At 55.7% G+C, this 18664-nt stretch overlaps 1 protein-coding gene and 1 long non-coding RNA gene across 2 annotated transcripts in view; both read right to left on the bottom strand.

The window, feature by feature from the left end:
• LOC137467810 (uncharacterized) overlaps positions 1–18664 on the bottom strand; it is a 332764-nt gene that overhangs the window by 50821 nt on the left and 263279 nt on the right. The gene's annotated exons all lie outside the window — the stretch shown is intronic.
• Positions 4895–8569, bottom strand: LOC137467813 (serine/threonine-protein kinase pim-3-like). The gene is made up of 5 exons (XM_068179230.1): positions 8113–8569; positions 7702–7878; positions 6186–6350; positions 5136–5191; positions 4895–4957 (listed from the first exon to the last, which is right to left on the bottom strand). The coding sequence occupies exons 1-5, from the start codon at positions 8567–8569 to the stop codon at positions 4895–4897; spliced, it is 918 nt and encodes a 305-aa protein (XP_068035331.1).

The following is an 18664-nucleotide window of genomic DNA, read 5'->3' as shown; positions in this document are numbered from 1 at the left end:
GCACAGGTGTTAATACTTGTACATTTCATATTATACAAGCACATTTTTAGTATCTGCATCACTTCAGTACTTTTAAGAAACAGTAATTTTCTGAAGTCCTGATGGCAGAAGGAAAAGAAATACTGATCTTCCTGTCTGCTTGAGTCACCAATATTCTGTTTATTCTTTCCTCTCCCTCTTCCTTCAGGTGTTTCCAGTTCTCCTGTTGAAATGGCCATGTCTAAGGACATCTCTGCACTAGACCAGGTGGATCTATGTACTTCCTGTTGCACCCAGATTTCCCCCTCCAGATGCTTTCTGGTCATTCAAATGTCTCTCAACAGACTGGTTTCAGTGTTTTGCACATCAGGGAGTGGCCCAATTTTTTGAAGTTCAAATAAATATGAATTATATCTTACTATTTTCAAATCTATCATAGAATTACATTTTCTTGTGTCTTTGTCTAAAACTGTTCCTGTACAGAAGTTCCTTGAGGATGGGGGACATGTCAGATGCTGCTGGGACATCACAGAGAGCTGAGGGAAGAGCTGTGGTGGTTATTAAACTGTTCAAATGTTCAGCTTGTGTTTGTTGGCAAGAAACCTTTCTGTGCCTCTGAGTGTCACCATCCCTGAGCCCAAAGGACACAAACCTGATGAGTTGTGGTTCCCACTGCAGGGGCACTTGGACCTTGGCTCTGCACAGGAGAGCTCTTCATCCACTTTCCCTCTTTTCCTCCCTCTTGGCATGGAGGGAGCTCCTGACTTCAGCCTGTGACTCCTGTGTGCAAAGAGCAAATCTGGGCAGAATCGGGGCAGGGAGGGTTTGGGGGGCCTTGGGATCTGTGCTGGGCACAGAAGGTGTTTTCCATTGCTCTGAGACTGTCTGCTGTGCAAAGTGGATTTAATATCCAGCAGAGGAATGACTTTTGCATTTGATGGAGCTTTGCCTTCCCTGGGGTTTGCTGGCTGACAAGAAATGAACATCCCTCTGTGTCTCGGCAGCTCTTCCTCCAAGGAAAGCAGGTGGGAGTTGGAGCCAAGGAGCTGAAACCTGCAGGTGCAGCCTGGGCTGGAGGGTGCTCAGATTTGCACAAGGCTGCTCTGAGTGCCAGGGCTTGGATGGGGGAGATGGTGGGGTGGGGGTAGGGACAGAGTCTGACTGATTGTCAGCCATGAAGGGTCTTGATTTTCATATCTATTCCAACTGCATGAGGAGGTACTTGGATTCAGTGTCAATTGGAGATTGCACATATCAATGTTATTACCAGGGGGAAAAAAACCCAACAGGACACAAAAAATCTTTTCTCACTCTCTTTTTAAATGTAGTGTATTCACTTGGTATAGGCTTCTGAAATTGGTCTAATTAACCACAAAATATTTGAACACTTACATTATTCCCAGAGGCTTGGCTTGTTAAGGTGTTCTGAACGTTAATGAGCTCTGGGACACTGAATTGCTGAATTGCTGAGCTGAAGGCTGAAGAAGCCTCTGGAGCAGTAAAATTCAGCAGCAGCCTCCAAGTTGCTGAGGATGTCAGCAGCCCCCACTGAGGCCATCCCTGCCCAGAGACCGTGGGGGAATGGGCAGACAAGGAGAGCGTCCCTGGGGCTGGGGCAGCAGAACTCAGAGGCACCAGCGGCTCCAGCTGGGAAATGGAGTGTGGAATGGGACTGTGAAAGCCCTGCCTGGGCTGTGCCAAGCAGGACACACAAGCCCTGACCCCCATCCCCCAAACAACTCTCTCAAGGAGACATTTAAGAGGAATTACAATTGTTTGTGTCCTCTGAGTTGGATGCACTGGAGAAATACCAACGAGATTCTCATGAGCTCAAACCAACAAAACAGCCTTTATTGGGAACTTTAGAAGATCAGAGAAACTTTGGCAAAAGGTCTTATACAACATTTAATCAACAAAAACACTTCTCAAAGCATTAACTTGGCCCATTCAACTTCACAAGCTCCAATCCTGTTCAATTTTAAGTTAATCAAAATTCACAAGAAGACACAGAAATAGAGAAAAATAAGATTTAGAGAAGCACACACAGAGCTACCAACTCCTGGATTCCAGTGGTTCTCAAAAAAATAGAAATTCCAAGGGGAGGTAGGGTCAAATGTGTGCTTGCCTTGTGGTCAGCCTTAAATACCCCTTGGTGTTCCTGGGCCCTCCCCCAGGTGGGACTTGGGGTCATTTGGTCACTCAGGAGCTGGGCTGGGGGCTCCAGAAGTGGCTGTGGAGCACTGCCTGTGCTGTGCCAGGGACTGGCAGACACTGCTGGGCTGGGATAGAGGCTCTGGGGGGATTGGGGTTCCAGGGCAGGGCAGGGCTGGGGTTCCAGGGCAGGGCAAGGCTGGACCTGCCCCTTCCTCCCCACACATGAAATGTTTCCAGCCAACAATCTCCTCCAGTCTGTCACAACAGGCAGTGTTGGAGGTGAAATCCCAATTGTGGCCATGGGCACCTGGATGAGAAGGACAGTTCTTTTCCATAGGAAGGAAAGCCCCAGGTCTTGGCTCATTTCTGGTTTGATTGCCTGGATTCTGTTTGGTTTTGTTGTTGCTTTGTTTCCTTTTCTGTACCTGCAGTGTCCAGTCAGGAGCAGAGTGACTCTTGCCAAGGAACTTTGTGGTGCTGTCGCTTAATATTAAATCTGGCTTTTGCTGATCCCTTGCTGGGGATTTTTTCAGCACTCTCAAGCCCTCGTTGGTAACAGGGTGAAGGAGCCCTGGCCCAGGCTCTGGCCCTGGGGGACACGGGGACGCTGCCGGGGGGTCCCTGTCCCCCTGTCCCACCCCCCACAGCCCCACCCCCATCCCTGTGTCAGGCTCTGGGGTCGATCTCGTGGAACATCCTCTGGGGGAGGCTGCGGCGCCAGGGGCGGGGGGACCCGGGGGGACGGGGGACCCCGCTGTGCACGAGCAGCGTTGGACTTCTCTGGGGGAACTGTGAGGGGGGGCTGGGGTGGAGTGACCTCACACAGCCCCTGTGATGTCACACAGCTGCCCAGTGATATCACAACCCACTCTCTGTTGTCACAGAGCCACCCTCTATGATGGCAGGATCTGCTCTATTGCCTTAGACCCTTCTCTATGATGTCACAGCCTGCCCTGTGATGTTACAACCCCCTCAGTGATGTCACAAAACCCTCCCTGTGATGTCATGCTGCCACTCTGTAATGTCACAGCACACACTTTGACCTCACTGCCTGCTCTATGATGTCATACAGCCATGCCATGATGTCACAGCCTGCTCTGTGATGTCACACTGTCCCCTCTATCATGCCATAGCTGCTTGATGACCTCACACAACACACTCTGTGATGTCATAGCCCAATCTGTGACCTCACACAACCCACTCTGTGCAGTCACACAGCCCCTCTCTGACATCACAGCTGCTCTGTGCCTCCGTGACACAGCCACAGAGGTGCTGCTGTGACACAGCCCCCTCTGGGACACCCCACAGCCCCTGCCAGTGCTGAGCCCCTGTGAGCTCTGTCTGTGCCCTGCTCGTGTCCCTGGGATGCCCTGGCAGTGCCCCAGCCCTGCTGGGCTGTGCACAGGAGCTGCTCCTGGCCAGAGCTGTCTCTGCAGCGCTGCCCTTGCCAGGAGCTGCCTCGGGGCCAGGAGCCCAGCCCAGCTCAGCAGCACAGACACAGCACCAGGACTTTAATGACCTCTGGGGCTTTGGTGCTGTTTGCATCAGACCCAGTCCCTCAGAGTGTGCTCAAAGAGCTCCTCAAGAACTCAAAAAGTCAGATTCAAAGTCCAAACTTTCTTTAACTGTTAATGGGTTCCACTCAAGGATACAATTGATATCAAAGTGTCCCCAGGCCCCAGGCAGAGCAGAGAACTGGAGGCAGTGATGACAGGTGGGGACAAACAAGGCAAAGGTGTCTCTGGCGCTGAGCAAACCTGGATGTGTCTCAGGAATGCAAAGGGCCAAGGCTGAGCCCCAGCCCCTGGCAAGGCAGATCCTGTCCCTCCCTCCTTGCTCAGGGCTCTTCCCGGGATGGGCACTGCCATGTGGGGATGTGCCATGCCAAGGGCAGGACCATGGGGCGGCCCCTGCCAGGCTGCTGAGCAGGGACAAGGAGGCCATGAGGCCCCAGGGCTGCAAGGGTCACTTGTCCCCTCGTGGCCTCAGGCCCAGGGCCAGCAGCCATGGCCAAAGGGCTGCACAGGTTGGCTCTGTCAGGGCCTTGCAGCTGCTGCACATCCCTGTGCCCTCTGCAGCCCAGGCTGTCCTGCGGTGTCCCTGCCCTGGCCTCTGTCCCTGCAGGCTGTCGTCATCCCCCGGCTGCCCCACCTCGCTGGCCCCTTCCTTTGCTAACAGCTCTGCCTCCTGCCTGCCCCTGCCTGGCCACACAAAGCCTTGGCCTTGAGACCCAAAGGGTTCATTCCATTTTTACCGTGCCTGTGAACTTCCAGCACAGGAACAAGGCATGCAGGGGCTGCTTTCCCAGCAAGGATGGCTGGAAGAGAAGAAGAACACATCTGGCTCAAGGGTGCAGTGATAGAGAAAACAAGGACTGAATCTGGGAACTCGGGGTGGGATTTATGGAAATGGGTAAATTGTAATTGGCATTTAGCGACTGTATATGAACAACACACTGGTAGAATTACATGTCCACGTCAGGTTAGGATTTATCCCTCACTGGGCCTCAGGCCTCAATAAATGATCCCCTCTTAAATAGCAAATTAGTGTTAAGGAACCTCATTCTGACATTTCGTGTTTCAGAAACACGTGGCTTTTGCTCCTCTCTTCTACCTGAGAGCTTCCTTGGCAGGGGCAATTCTTCCAATTGCATCGGCATGGCTATGGCTCGAAAGGGCAGCGAGCAGATGGATTCAGCTTCTCCTGGCAGCCCCTGAGATGCCAGTTGTCATTTGTGTGCGCCGAGGATTCCGCTTCAGACTCAGAACTTGCGCAGCTGCTCCTCGGGCGCTGCTCGCACGCAGGCACAGCGGTGCTGCAGCAGCTGTCCCACACACAGGGAGGGCTCTGGAGCCTCCCCAGGGCCACCAAGGAGCAGAGGAGGGAATGTGCCCGGCATCTGCTGCAGGACCGTGGGGCTGCGGGGCATCCTTGGGTCTCTTGGATGGGAGAGGGAGCGGGGCAAACGGAATCCAGATGAGACAGGGATCAGACAGCCCCACGCCAGGCAGCGTTTTCTCTTCTGAGAGCTCCTCCGAGCTGAGCGAGCTGGTGAAGCCTGCGGAGCAAATGAGACCCGGGAGTGAGGGAAAGGCTGGCTGGGAAGGAGTCAGATAAACCCGTGTGGGCATTTCCCTTTCCAAGGGGCTCCTGGGCAGACAAAGGGGACAAGAAGGCGGCCCCACCTCATGACATTCCCTTTTTTCCTTCAGGAGCTCTATTGCAGTCACTGCATACAAGAGTTGACTTGATCCCCTTGATGCCAGGGAGCGCCAAGAGCTTGAACCTCGCTGGAGTCCAGCCCTGCCTGCCTATCACTGAGCAGAGGGAAAAGATGAAGAACCTGGGCAGGGCTTGAGCCAAATTGGCATTTTGCCACTTGTTATTTCCTCCCAGCTTTTGCAGCAGGGCGACAACCCCATGGCTGCAAACCACTCCCTTTTGCAAGGCAGACGTGGACCTCGCTGGTAGCTCAGGGCTCTTGAAGGGGCTGCTGCAGTTGGCAACAGGAGCTGTTGTTGAACTTTTAACATTGCTTACCCCCCCCTGCCAAATGCCATCAAGTGGCTGAGGAAGGACACAAAAAGATTAGCCTGGAGGAAGGGAGGCCAAAACCTTGGAAAAGGATGAAAGAAATGCTGTGATCGTGATGATGACAAAAAAAAAAACAATTTATTTTTGACAGCAAATGAGCACCCGCCGCCCTCCAGCCCTCCCAGACTGGCAGGCCGAGCGGAGCCGTTTCCATGGCATGAGGTGCTGGCAGCCTGCGGAGAGAAACCAGAGAGCCACGGTCAGTCACAGAAGGCTCCTGTCCCCCTGTCCCACCATGGCCTGGGCCCGGGCCAGGCTGCTGGCTGTGCTCAGAGCCCAAACCTCCCGAGCCATTCTCTGTTTCGAGAGAAGGGCAGCGTGGCAGGCCATGTTCCACCTCCTCTGCTTAAGCACAGCACAGCAGCCTCCTCAGCAGCTGTAAGGGCAGGATGCCCGTGTGCCCGCTGCCCTCTGCCCGAAGCCCTTCTGCCAGCCCAGCTGTGGAGCCGGGTGCCCACCTCTGGAGACCTGCTGCCAGGAGAGGAGCCGATTCCGCACGAGGTCCTCGTCCTTCTTGAAGGGGATGTCCCCGCAGACCGTGGCCCCTGGGGTAGCGCTGGCACTGGAGGTGCTCCAGGGACGGTGCAGGCGCTTCCCCGTCCGGTCCGGGCAACAGGTGTAATCTTCCTGGGAAAACAAAGAACAATTGCATGAAATCAATTTTAAACAAGACCTGGAAACAAGAAGCTACAAAGCCTGTCACCGTTTCACGGGCCTGAGGAGGGTCTGACCACTCCATGTGAGAATTAAACCTGTCCATGGGTGGGAAAAAACCCCACCTTTCCCGCCCTTAAACGCACCCCTTCCTCAAGGGCCTGCAAATCAGATCAGCTGGGGCACGGCTTCAGAACCCGTCCCCCTCTGCTGCCCCCATCCACATGGATGGATGCTTTGTCAGGCTGGCTGCCCCCGCCCCAGCCCATGCCAGGCTGGCTGGCAGAAGCTGTCAGCAAGGCCAGGAGCCGGCTCCCCTTCCACAACACCCATCCCCTGTCCCACCAAAAAGCAGCTTGGCGGCCGGGGGAAAAATTAATATTCCCCAGTGCCGCCGAGCGGGGAACCTGCGGCGCGTGGCCAGCCCGAGCCCTGCCATGCCTGGAAGCACGAGCATCCCCCCGCCCCTGCGCCGGCTGGGGACTCATCTTGATTTCATCGGGGCGCAGAGCGTGTCCTCCAGGAAGGGGCCGCAGCCAAAGCCACTCGGCTTTGCCCCGCCAGCGGCCAGCTCGAGGATGGGGTTCCCAGCTCCATGTGGTGCTCCAGAAGAACACGCCAGCTGTGCCTCGGCTTGTGGGGTCATCTCGATGCCATTGAGCTGCAGGGGGATGTTTCCCCTGTTCCAGTCCGTGGCACCTTCACCGCACTGCCACCACTTCTCCAATGGGACGGGGAGCACTGAGACGCTCCCTCCACAACTCGCCGGGGACCAGCGGAAGCATCTCCTCGGCTGTGCTCTCTCCTCCGGGCCGCGGCCACAGGGAAACGCTCCGGGGTTTTCTTGGAGTGCCACGAGACGCGTGCAGCTGGTACTTGCTGGGCTCCTGGATCCTACTGAGCAGAGGGATGGATCTCTGCTGTCTCCTGGGCCAGGCAGGGCTCCTGCAGCCAAGAATGCTCAAAAAGGTCTTCCAGTGATGGCCTGTCTGCGGGCTCCATGGATAAACACCACCTGATGAGGTGTTGGCACTCTGCAGAGACAAACCACAAACCGCCGCTCAGCGGGAAAAGGCTCCTGTCCGTGCTCTCCCACATTCCACGGTGCCCAGGCCACACTAGGAGTGCTTGGAGCTGCAGCCAAAAGCTTCCCATCGATCCTCCCTTCCGGAGGAGAGCAGCCCAGAGGCACACGTGCCACCTCCTCCAGATAACCCAGGAGATCAACCTCCTCACTAGCTGCTGGAGCGGGACGCTTCTGTGCCAGCTGCCCCCTCCCAACCCCGTTCTTCCTCCCGAGCCTTGAAGGCGCATGCCCACCTTGAGACACCCGGGGCGGGAAGAAGAGCTGGCCCCGGACGATGTCCTTGTTTGTGTGGAAAGGAAGGTCCCCGCAGACCAGGTCATAGAGCAGGATGCCCAGGGACCAGATGGTGGCTGGCTGGCCATGGTAGCAGCCAAAGAGGATCCACTCCGGTGGGCAGTACTCCGGCGTTCCTATGGGACACGGGCACAGCTCATCAGGCCCATGCTGCTCCGTCCCTCCCTCCCTCCCTCCCAGCCAGCTCCTGTCCCACAACAGCCAGCCCCTGCCCCGCCGAAAAGCAACTTGGCTGCAGCCGGCTGAAGAAGGATTCCCCCTCCTGCCCTTTCTCCCTCCCTCCCTCTTCCCCCTCTGCCAGCAAAGGGGGGAACCTCCACTGCCCGGCTGGGCCCCGGCTTTGGGCTCACCTGACATCCGGGTGTAGAACGTGTCCTGGAGGATCGTGCCGCAGCCGAAGTCGATGAGTTTGGCCTCGCCCGTGGCCAGGTCGACGAGGACGTTCTCGGCCTTGATGTCGCGGTGCAGGACGCCGCGGCTGGTGCAGTGCCGCACGGCCTCCAGCACCTGGCGGAACAGCCCCCGCGCCACGGGCTCCGTCAGGAACCTCTGCTCGGCCAGGAAGTCCCAGAGGTCCTGACAGCGCTGCGGACGCTCCATGACCAGCGCGAAGCCGTCAGGCAGCTCGAACCAGTCCAGGAGCCGCACGACGCCGCGGAAGCCAGGGCACGACACCATCCACAGCAGCGCCAGCTCCATGGGCACAAGGGCGCCGTTGTGCTGCGGGGGGACCGCGATGCCCTCAGCGGGGCCGATGCTGCGCCGCGCCTTGGGCACCCCCTGCCCGGCCCCAGCGCCGCTGGCCATTGCCCGGCCCGGGACGCTGCGCGGCCCCCGCTCACTCCCCCCTCGCTCCCCTCGCAGCGTTCCGGCTGCCACCCTGCCGGGCCTCGCCTCAGCCCCGCCCGGCACGCCCCGCCGGCTTCTCCCGCTGGCCCCGCTCACTCACCAGCCGCGCCCATTCCGAGATGCGATCCCGGCGCACTCGCTTGATGGCCACCTGCAAGCCAAGGCGAGCGCCGGGCTGAGCTCTCCGCCCGCCGCTCGCCGCCCGCCGCCCCCTCCGCTCCGGCCCCGTCTCTTACCGGGGCGCCGTCGGCGAGCCGGGTCCCGGAGTAAACGCTGCCGCAGCCGCCGCTCCCCAGCAGCGGGCCCTCCCGGTAGAGCTGCTCCAGGGGAGGCTTCTCCGCCCGTGCGGGCGGCACCGCGCTCCCGCTCTTCTGCCCCGGGAACCCGACCGCCCGGCGCGCTGCTGCTTGCCGAGCCGCCCCGGGCTGCGGCGGCTCGGGGCCGGCGGCCAAGCCGAGCAGCGGCGGAGCTCGGAGCGGGGAAGCTGCTGGCGACGCTGTCGGGGCCGGGGCGGGCGCGGGGCGGCAGCGGGGCGGCTGCGGGCGGAACCGCGGGAGGGGCTTGGTTCGGGGCCGGGGCCTCGGCCGGGGCCAGCCCAGAGCCCGCGCCAGGCGGAGCCAAAAGACCGCGCTGCTCCGCCAGCACCAGAGCAAGAGGCACTTCCAGAAGTGCCACAGCCAGTACGGAGAGAGCCCGGCCGAGGCGGCTCCGCGGCGGGACGGGCAGGGGCGGGCACGGGGCGGCCCCGCCGAGCGGCGCCTTGCGGGACGCGGCATGAGCCGGGCTGGGAGAGGCAGAACACGGACGGGACGGGACGGGAATAGAGTGAGTGTGAGAGGGAGAAGGGGATGGGGAGCGAGTGGAAAGTCGAGCGGAAAACTGATCGAGAGAAGCGCTGCTGCTGCTGCTGCTGCTGCTGCTGCTGCTGCTGCTGCTGCTGCTGCTGCTGCTGCGGAACCGCCGGAGCTCGCGAACGTTCTTCCGTTGCCTCCGCGAACCCAACGGAGGAGCTGCCGCGCGCCCCGCGGAACGAAAGAGAGAAACTAACAAATAAAACCCCAAAGTAATTCCTATTCGAGAAGTAACCAAATCAAACAATGTAGCAATAAAGAAGCGTGTTGGCTTGTGGCTTCTTTCTTCTTTGGCTGAGACGAAGCATTTCATGGGGAAGAATTGCCTCTTCAGACACTTTTGCAAGAGTGGACAGGAGTGGAGCATTTAATTTTCGAGTAGAAAAGGGAAATCGTATCAGTAATGTCATCTCTTTTCATCCTCTGTTGAGACAGTTGCAGGCTGCCAAAAGACATGGTCTGCAATGTGGAACTTGGGGCCAAGATCCTTTTTCTGCCAGAGGATGAGGAGGGGAAGTATCCCAGAATCGTGGAGTCGTGGCATGGTTTGGTTTGGAAAGGATCTGAAAAATCACACGGCTGCAACCCCCCTGCTGTGGCTGGGGACCCCTTGCACTAGCCCGGCTTGTCTAGAGCTCCATGCAGCCTGGCCTTGAACACTGTCAGGGACGGGACAGCCACACCTTCTCTGGTCAACCTGTTCCAGGAGAGACTTTTTTCTGAATTCCTTACCTAAACCGACTCTCTTTCCACCTGGATCCATTCTCTCTTGTCCTGTTCTTGCCTGCCCTCGTACAAAGTCCCTGTCCATCTTTCTTGTAGCTTGCCCTCAGGTACTGGAAGGCCACAGTTGGGTCAAGTCTAAGTCTCTTGCCCAGGTTGAAGAAGCCGAGCTGTGTCAGCCCTTACTTGCAGGAGAGCAGTGTTCTAGATATATATTATAATATTGGCTTTTCGCAAATATTAAAATGGATTTTATATATGTGATGTTAAAGTAACTTTGTTCCAAATATATAGTTTTAAATTTTGTTGTTAATTAGGCTTAGACACAGTAGTGCAATAGCTGATGGAAGTAAGCTTGTGTTAAAATGCCTGCTTGGATGGGATAACATCCAATGAACACAGGATGAGCACACCTGTACAGATCTGCCAACCATCAGCACTCACCGTCTGAAGGCAGTGCGGACCAAGGCCCGAACTGGAAGGGATAAAGAGAAGGAGCCAAACCCCAGCCAAGGAACACACATGCTCTGAAAAGGCAGACCCAAAGAGGGGCCATGTAAAATAGCTCCTGGAAAATGTAAACTCGTTTATGGATATGCATAAGCGGCTATGAATATGCAACAGGCTGATGTAAGGGAAAAGGTATTTAAGGGGGATCCCTGAAGGTAACAGGGTGGTCTAGGCTGAGTGCCAAGATGCACCCAGCCATAAATAACCTTTGCTCCATGGTCCTTGTCTCCTATTGTCCTTTATTAAACTTTTTACATTTTCACAGGAGAGTGAACATGTTTTTCACATGGACTACATATGCTTATACAAATTCTAGGAAGACTAGTAATTTTTTCTACAATAATTGGGTTAATCATCACAAACAAACATCCATTTTGCAGCATCTCTAGCTAATAGAAGTTGATTCAATCTTCTTTCTTGATTCAGTCTTCTTGCAGTCTTCAAAGCTCTGTTTGTTCTTGCCAAGGCATTCTGATTATCAAATTTTTTATGCTAATCAGGTCTGAAGTACATCAACTCACTTCTGTCCTGGCAGCATGGGCGTGTCAACTCAAGGAGGGAAACACTAACTGAGAGGATTACAGTAAGGTGAAGGTAGACTCAGCCTCCGGTGACCGAGCTACCGGGTATGATCTGTCAGATCCCCTTGAAGGTACCTCTAGTATGAATGCTCAGGGAAGAAAGGATAACCAGAGCTAGAGGGGCCCTGCCTCGAGCCAAGGAGAGGCACGGGAAAACCGGATCTTTGGTCAGTGTAGATCCGATGGCCTGGCACATCAGAGCCACAAAAATGCGACACCTTAGTTGATACTGGAGCGCAGTGTCCCCTGATACCATCGGGACATGTGGGGGCAGAACCTGTTTCCATTGCTGGGGTGACGGGGGGATCACAGCAATTGGCCCTGTTGGGAGCCGAGGTGAGCCTGACTGGGAAGGAGTGGCAGAAACATCCTATTGTGACCGGCCCAGAGGCCCTGGGTATTCTGGGCATAGACTTCTTCCAGAACGGCAATTACAAAGAACCAAAGGGACTCAGGTGGGCTTTTGGCATAGCTGCTGTAGAGGCAGAGGACATTCGGCAATTGAACACCTTGCCTGGACTGTCAGAGCACCCATCTGCAGGAGGACTCCTGAGGGTGGAAGAGCAGCGAGTGCCAATTGCCACCTTGACCGTGCATCGCCGGCAGTATCGGACGAATCGAGGTGCTGTGATCCCCATCCACAGAATGATCGGTTAGGTGGAGAGCCAAGGGATGGTCAGCAAAACCCACTCACCCTTCAACAGTCCCATCTGGCCTGTGCACAAGTCTCAATGGAGATTGGCTGTGGACTATCGTGCCTTGAATGAAGTGACTCCACCGCTGAACGCTGCTGTGCCGGACATGCTGGAACTCCAGTACGAGCTGGAGTCCAAGGCAGCAAAGCGGTACGCCACTGTTGACATTCCCAACGCGTTTTTCTCCACTTCTCTGGCAGCAGAATGCAGGCCTCAGTTTGCTTTCACCTGGAGGGGCGTGCAGTACACCTGGAACCGACTGCCCCAGGGGTGGAAGCACAGCCCCACCATCTGCCCTGGACTGATCCAGGCTGCACTGGAAAAAGGTGAGGCTCCAGAACACCTGCAGTACCTCAATGACATCATTGTGTGGGGGAACACAGCTATGGAAGTATTTGAGAAAGGAGAGAGGATCATCCAGTTACTGCTGGAAGCCGGCTTCACCATCAAGAAGACCAAAGTCAAGGGACTTGCCCGAGAGATCCAGTTCCTGGGGGTAAAGTTGCAAGATGGATTGTGTCAGATTCCCACTGAGGTCACCAAAAGGATCACTGTGATGTCTCCACCAACCAGCAAGAAGGAAACACAAGCTTTCCTAGGTGCCATAGGTTTTTGGAGAATGCACATTCCCAAGTACAGACAGATTTTGAGCCCTCCCTACCTGGTCACCTGCAAGAAGAACGATTTCCTCTGGGGCCCTGAACAGCAACAAACTTTCGCCCAGCTCAAGCAGGAGATTGCTCAGGCAGTAGCCCTTGGCCCAGTCAGGACGGGACCAGAGGTGAAGAACATGCTCTACTCTGCAGCTGGGAACAATGGTCTGTCCTGGAGCCTTTGGCAGAAGGTGCCTGGGGAGACTCGAGGCCTACCACTGCGATTCTGCAGCTGAAATTACAGAGGGTCTGAAGCCAAATGCACTCCCACAGAGAAGGAAATCTTGGCTGCCTATGAAGGAGTTCAAGCTGCCTCCGAGGTGATTGCCACAGAAGCACCACTCCTCCTGGCACCCTGACTGATGGCACTGGGGTGGATGTTTAAAAGAAAGGTTCCCACTAACCTCCATGACACTGTTGCCACATGGAGCAAATGGATTACTCTCATCATTCAGCACACCCGGATTGGAAACCTGAATCGCCCTGGGATTTTGGAGATAATTACAAACTGGCTGCTGGTGAGAACTTTGGTCTCACTGACGGAGAGCAGCAGGAACAAGTGACAAGGGCTAAAGAAGGTGCACCATGCAACCAACTACCAGCAGAGGAAACTCGATACTCTGTTTTCACTGACAGTTCCTGTGGCATCGTAGGGATGAACTGGAAGTGGAAAGCAGCCGTATGGAGCCCCACACAACACGTAACACAAGCTACCGAAAGAGAATGTGGATCAAGTCAACTTGCTGAAGTCAAGGCTTTTCAGCTGACCCTGGACATTGCTGAGAGAGAGAAGTGACCAAAGCTCGACCTTTATATGGATTCTTGGATGGTAGCCAATGCTCTGTGGGGCTGGCTGGAAAGGTGGAAAAAGGCCAACTGGCAGCATAGAGGAAAACGAGTCTGGGCTACTGATGAGTGGAAAGACAATGCCTCGGGTAGAAAATGTGTCTGTGAAAGTCTGTCATGTAGATGCCCATGTCCCCAAGAGTCGGGCTAATGAGGAACACCGAAACAAGGAGCAGGTAGGTCAGGCTGCAATGATAGAGGTGTCAAAGATAGACTTGGATAAGGGGGAGTTGTTCCTAGCATGATGGGCCCATGATGCCTCAGGCCATCAGGGCAAAGATGCCACCCACAAGTGGGCATGAGACCAAGGGGTGGATTTAACCATGGACAGTATTTCTCAGGTTATCCATGACCGTGAGACGTGTGCTGCCATCAAGCAGGCCAAGTGAGTGAAGCCCCTGTGGTATGGTGGGCGGTGTTCCAAGTACAGGTATGGGGGGGCCTGGCAGATTGACTACATCACACTGCCCCAGACACACCAAGGCAAGCGCTACGTGCTCACAATGGCAGAAGCCACCACGGGATGGTTGGAGACTTCCCCTGTGCCTCACACCACTGCCCGGAGCACCATCCTGGGCCTTGAAAAGTAAATCCTGAGCAGGCATGGTACCCCTGATAGGATTGAGTCAGACAATGGGACTCATTTCAAGAACAGCCTTATCAACACCTGGGCTTGGGAACATGGCATTGAGTGGGTGCACCATATCCCCTACCATGCACCAGCTGCAGGCAAAGTGGAGAGGTACAATGGACTGTTAAAAACCACCTTGAAAGCATTGGGTGGGGGATCTTTCAAAAACTGGGAGCAGCATTTAGCAAAGGCCACCTGGTTAGTTAACACCCGAGGTTCCACCAGTGGAGCAGGTCCTGCCCAGTCTGAGTCCCTGAATATTGTAGACGGAGATAAAGTCCCAGTGGCACATATCAGAGGTTTGTTAGGGAAGACAGTGTGGATCAATTCTGCCGCGAGTACAGACAAACCCATTGGTGGCACTGTCTTTGCTCAGGGACCAGGTTGTACACGGTGAATAATGCAGAAATATGGAACAACACGATGTGTACCTCAGGGAGATCTGATTGTGGGGCGAGCCTCATATGCAAATATCACTGTTTGCTGGATGTTACTGCCACTGTCTTTACATTAAACCAGACAGACGTGAGACAGATGGAAATGTGTGAATGCTGAAGGTTTGAGCAAGAGATATAGAAGGAAATGTGTGTCAAAGGTTTGAGCAAGTGAGATGGAAGGAAATGTGTCTGAGTAAGTGAAAGATGGAAGTTTTTACTTGATGAAGTTTTTACATGACGTTTGGTTGTTATGTTGACGATTCGGAGATAAGGGGTGGAATGTCCTAAGGTGACATTATGGTGCTTGCATCCCCAATTGTGTGTTCTGTTTATGCTTGATGTTATGTTCTGTGCTTTCGGGACTGGCTCCAAAAAGTGAAGGTTTGTTTTGTCTTGTTATCAGCCGGCTCACCTCCCCCCAAAGTCTGTGTCTAGGTGAGGCTAGGGCTTGCTGGCTTGCTTGCTTGCTTGCTGGCTTGCTTGCTTTCGCTTTGCTCTTGCTCCTGCTTTTTGCTTTTGCCCTTGCTTTTGCTTATTAGTTAGTTTAGCTAGGCAATCCAATTTTTTCCCTGGACTGTTTTTTTTCTTTCCCTTTCCTGAATACCATTTGAACCTGCTCAGGACTGGGACCTGGGAAACACCAAGAAACACCAAGAGCCAGCATTTTGTGACCTGCAGCAGCCATCCCCAGTGCCGGAGACCGAGAACTGGGCAACCACTCCCAGCAGAGACTTTCTGAATTTGTCACCTCTTCAGTGTGGTGAAAGAGTTTTTGTCATCTGGTGTTGTTCATTTTTTGTGCTGGGGAGTGCTTTGCCTGCTCAATAAACAGGTTGTTTCCGCTACTCTCTGAGGAAATTCTTCCCGAACCAGGTGGGGAGGGCCCGTGGGGGTTTGCTTTCTGGGGGCTCCTTCTGAAGGTTTTCTCCCAAATTTGCCCGAAACCAGGACACATTACTACATAAGCAGGCTGTTCTTTGGTGAGATCCAGCAGGGCCCTGTCCAGCCTGTGCTCAGCAAACTGACTGGTCATGAGCCACTGGTGGATGTACCTCACCATGGCAGGCACCTGGAGAAGGCAGGGGGAGACTTGGAAAGCTGCCAGAGGGAGGAATGTCCCCAGCTTCCCCAGAGAAGTGCTTCCCTTCCCACCACACTGCCATGGCCTCAAAGGCTTCCAGTGACCAGTAGGCATGGCTTAGGAGGCCAAGCAGTTCCTGGGAGGATCAAACCATGGCCACAGGCTGCTTACTTTCTTTGGATTGGAAAACCCCTCCTCTACAAGCATATCCAGCAGGGCAGCACAGGTCTTGGTTTTGGAGATGTGCGAATATGCTCTGAGCCCTGTGCCCATGGTGCTGGTCTCTTCCTCCCGAATCCTTTTGATGAATTTGAAAACCAGCTGTAGGAGAAAGGCAGGAAGCCAGGGATGCTCCAAGCGCGGTGCTCGGCTGAGCGGTGACAGCAGGCCCAGCCCAGCTGGGGATGGCGGCAGGTACCTGCGCTGTTCTGTGGAAGAGGCCACGGGTGTGTTCCTGCTCTCGTGTGTGCTGCACGGCTGCACCTGGCAAAGAGCGAGCGCAGCCTGAGCTGAGGGGCTGTGGGAGAGGCCGGAGAACACAGCCCAGCCCTGCGCTCCCCAGGCAGGGACAGCCCTGGGATGCCCCAGGGCATGGAGCATGGCCACTGTGGGGTGTCTGCCCAGCCCCTCTTTAGTCCTGTCCATGGGCAAGTGCCCAGGGGATGGGCTGGGATGGGCTGGGATTGGATGGGATGCCATGGGATGCCATGGGGTGCCATGGGATGGGATGTGGCCAAGCTGGCTGCAGCCACCAGCCCAGCAGCCCAGCTCTGCCACTCACTCTCCTGCTGAGGCTTGAACTGCACCACCTCTTCAGTCTCCTGTGCTGGGCCAGCTCCAGGGCCTTCTTCCTCTCCTCCACCCAGGCCAGCTTGGGCACTCTCGTGGGTCTCTGCTCCATGTCAGTGACTGGATTAGTGATGACTTGCAGGAGAGATGCCTCGGAAAAGCTCCGAGTCAGCAAGGCCTGCAGTCGTGCCTGGAAGGCACCTTCAAGAGAGAAGCCTCAGGAAGGCTACAGGACAGCAAGTCCTGCACTCTGGTCTTGAGGGCTCCTGCCACAAGGACAGGAGACTCCTGTCGAGGATTGTGGTCTGGCCTCGAGGGCACCGGTGGCAGGGATGGGAGATGCCTCCAGGGCACCAAGTCCCACGGTCTGCCCTCGAGGACACCTGCAGGAGAGCAGCCTCGGGAAGGCCATGTGTCACCAAGTCCTGTGGTCAGGCCTCGAGGTCAGCTGCAGGAATAACGCCTCGGAAAAGCTCCGGGTCAGACATGAACGAGTGCGCTGTGCGGGGGCTCCTCACGGCACCGCTCTGTCCCATCCTGTCCCATCACGTGCCCCGAGCACTGTGGCACGGTCTTGTCACCACCAGCTCCTATGTCACCCCGTGTCACAAAGGGCCCTTGGACACGCTGTCCCGTTCCATGCCACGGTGACCGTGCTGCACCGTGTCACAAAGGGCCCCTGCACACACTGCCCCCTGCCCTGGGGCTGCCCCCAGCCCACCCAAAGTGGATCAGGTTGGAAGGAATCCCTCACCCCAAGTGTCTAAGACAGCCCGACAGGATCTTTAGGAACGGCTCAAACCATCAGCAAACGCTGCCCTGCTCTGCGGGCTCAGGGCAGCAGAAGGAGCCCCCAGGGCTGCCGACGCAGCTGCACTGGGAAGGGCACGGGGCCTTCACAGAAGCTGGCACGGCCTCCTTGGGACACGTCCCGGCTTGTGGCCATCCTAAACCCGTGGGTGTGACACAGACAAGGAATGTGTGGGCCAGGGCAGGAATGCTGCTCTGACCCCTGGGGCCCGGGGAGCGCTGACATCAGCAGGTGTGGCACAGTCCCTGCCCAAGCAGACCTGCCACCCCCCGAGCCCTGGCAGCACCGGTGCCCGTCTCCTGCCCCAGAGACCTGTGCCCATGGGGGGCTCCTGTGCCAGAGGGAGTCAAAGCCCACGTGCATTGGGGGCTGCGCTCCTGCCTGCAGGGGCTGTTGGCAGGAGCACCTGGAGCAACGCTGGCAACACTTGGTCTCTGTCAGAAGCTCTTACTCCATGCTGAAATTATTTTCTCATTGAAATTATTGCCTTCAGCACAAAAACACCTTAGTGGCGAAGGCACAGAAGAGTCTTGCAAGTAAGAATCCTCAATTCAGGAAAGCTTTACTTCCCATTGCTCGACTCAAGCAGTTCCAAAAAGTTGCAAACTTCCCAAATGAATTGGGATGGCCTGAGGAGGTGAAGAGTTGGAATTTTGCTTCCAATCTCAAAGCAGCAACTCATTTGCCTTAACCTCATCCACTGAGGGTCACTTTACAGAACAGAGCACTACACAAAAAAAGGAAAAAAACAAGGGCCATTCTTTGGTTTTCTATGAACGGATGATAATATCCTCATTTTTTTAAGGAATAAAAGCTCTCAAGAAATCAAAGTCCACTCAGTGTTAGAAAAGTAGCTCAAAGAATTGAGTAGATGGCAAAAGGGCTAATCCTCCCCCTGGTACAGAGATCTGAGTGGCCAGTAAAGTACAGCTCTGCCCTCTTGTTCCCTGCAGGACAATCAGGACCATGAAGAGGAAAAGTCACAGATATTCCTTCTGGCCTCCGTAACCAAAGCTGTGCCAAAGCACAGATGCTGCCTTCAAACTGACTCAAATTCCAGCCTAGACCTCTCACCTTCCAGACAACTCCTTCTCCAACACCCCCCCAACACCAAGCCCCCCAAACTCCCGCACAGAAGCCCTCGACACCCCGCCAGGAGCCCCAGCTGTCCCCGTCCCTCCGCAGAGCTTTCCCACCCTCCAGCAGACGCCCTGGTTCCCTGCATGTGCCGTGGGATGGCACTCAGGAGGATCTGCTCCAAGGCCTTCCCCTGGAGCACGCTCAGGCTGCCAGGCCTATGGATCCTGGATCATCCTTCCCACCGAGCCTTCCTGTGCACGGCTGCTCCATTTGCACCTTTGCGCTCAGCTCGGACTTCTCCACTTCACCAGGAGTGCTGGGAAAGGATGGAGAGCAGCCTGGCAAGCTCTTTCTGCAGCTCCCCA

Source organism: Anomalospiza imberbis, unplaced genomic scaffold (genome assembly GCF_031753505.1).
Source record: "Anomalospiza imberbis isolate Cuckoo-Finch-1a 21T00152 unplaced genomic scaffold, ASM3175350v1 scaffold_80, whole genome shotgun sequence".
NCBI classification, from domain to species: Eukaryota; Metazoa; Chordata; class Aves; order Passeriformes; family Viduidae; genus Anomalospiza; species Anomalospiza imberbis.
This window is presented reverse-complemented; position numbering and strand designations above follow the sequence as displayed.

Excerpts from the sequence above, each read along its gene's own strand:
- LOC137467813 (XM_068179230.1), bottom strand. The coding sequence starts at position 8,569 with ATGGCCAGCGGCGCTGGGGCCGGGCAGGGGGTGCCCAAGGCGCGGCGC. Across the intron at positions 7,879-8,112 it reads GTTCTACACCCGGATGTCAG|GAACGCCGGAGTACTGCCCA; the intron begins GTGAGCCCAAAG and ends CGTGTCCCATAG. Across the intron at positions 6,351-7,701 it reads CCCGCCCCGGGTGTCTCAAG|ATTACACCTGTTGCCCGGAC; the intron begins GTGGGCATGCGC and ends TTTCCCAGGAAG.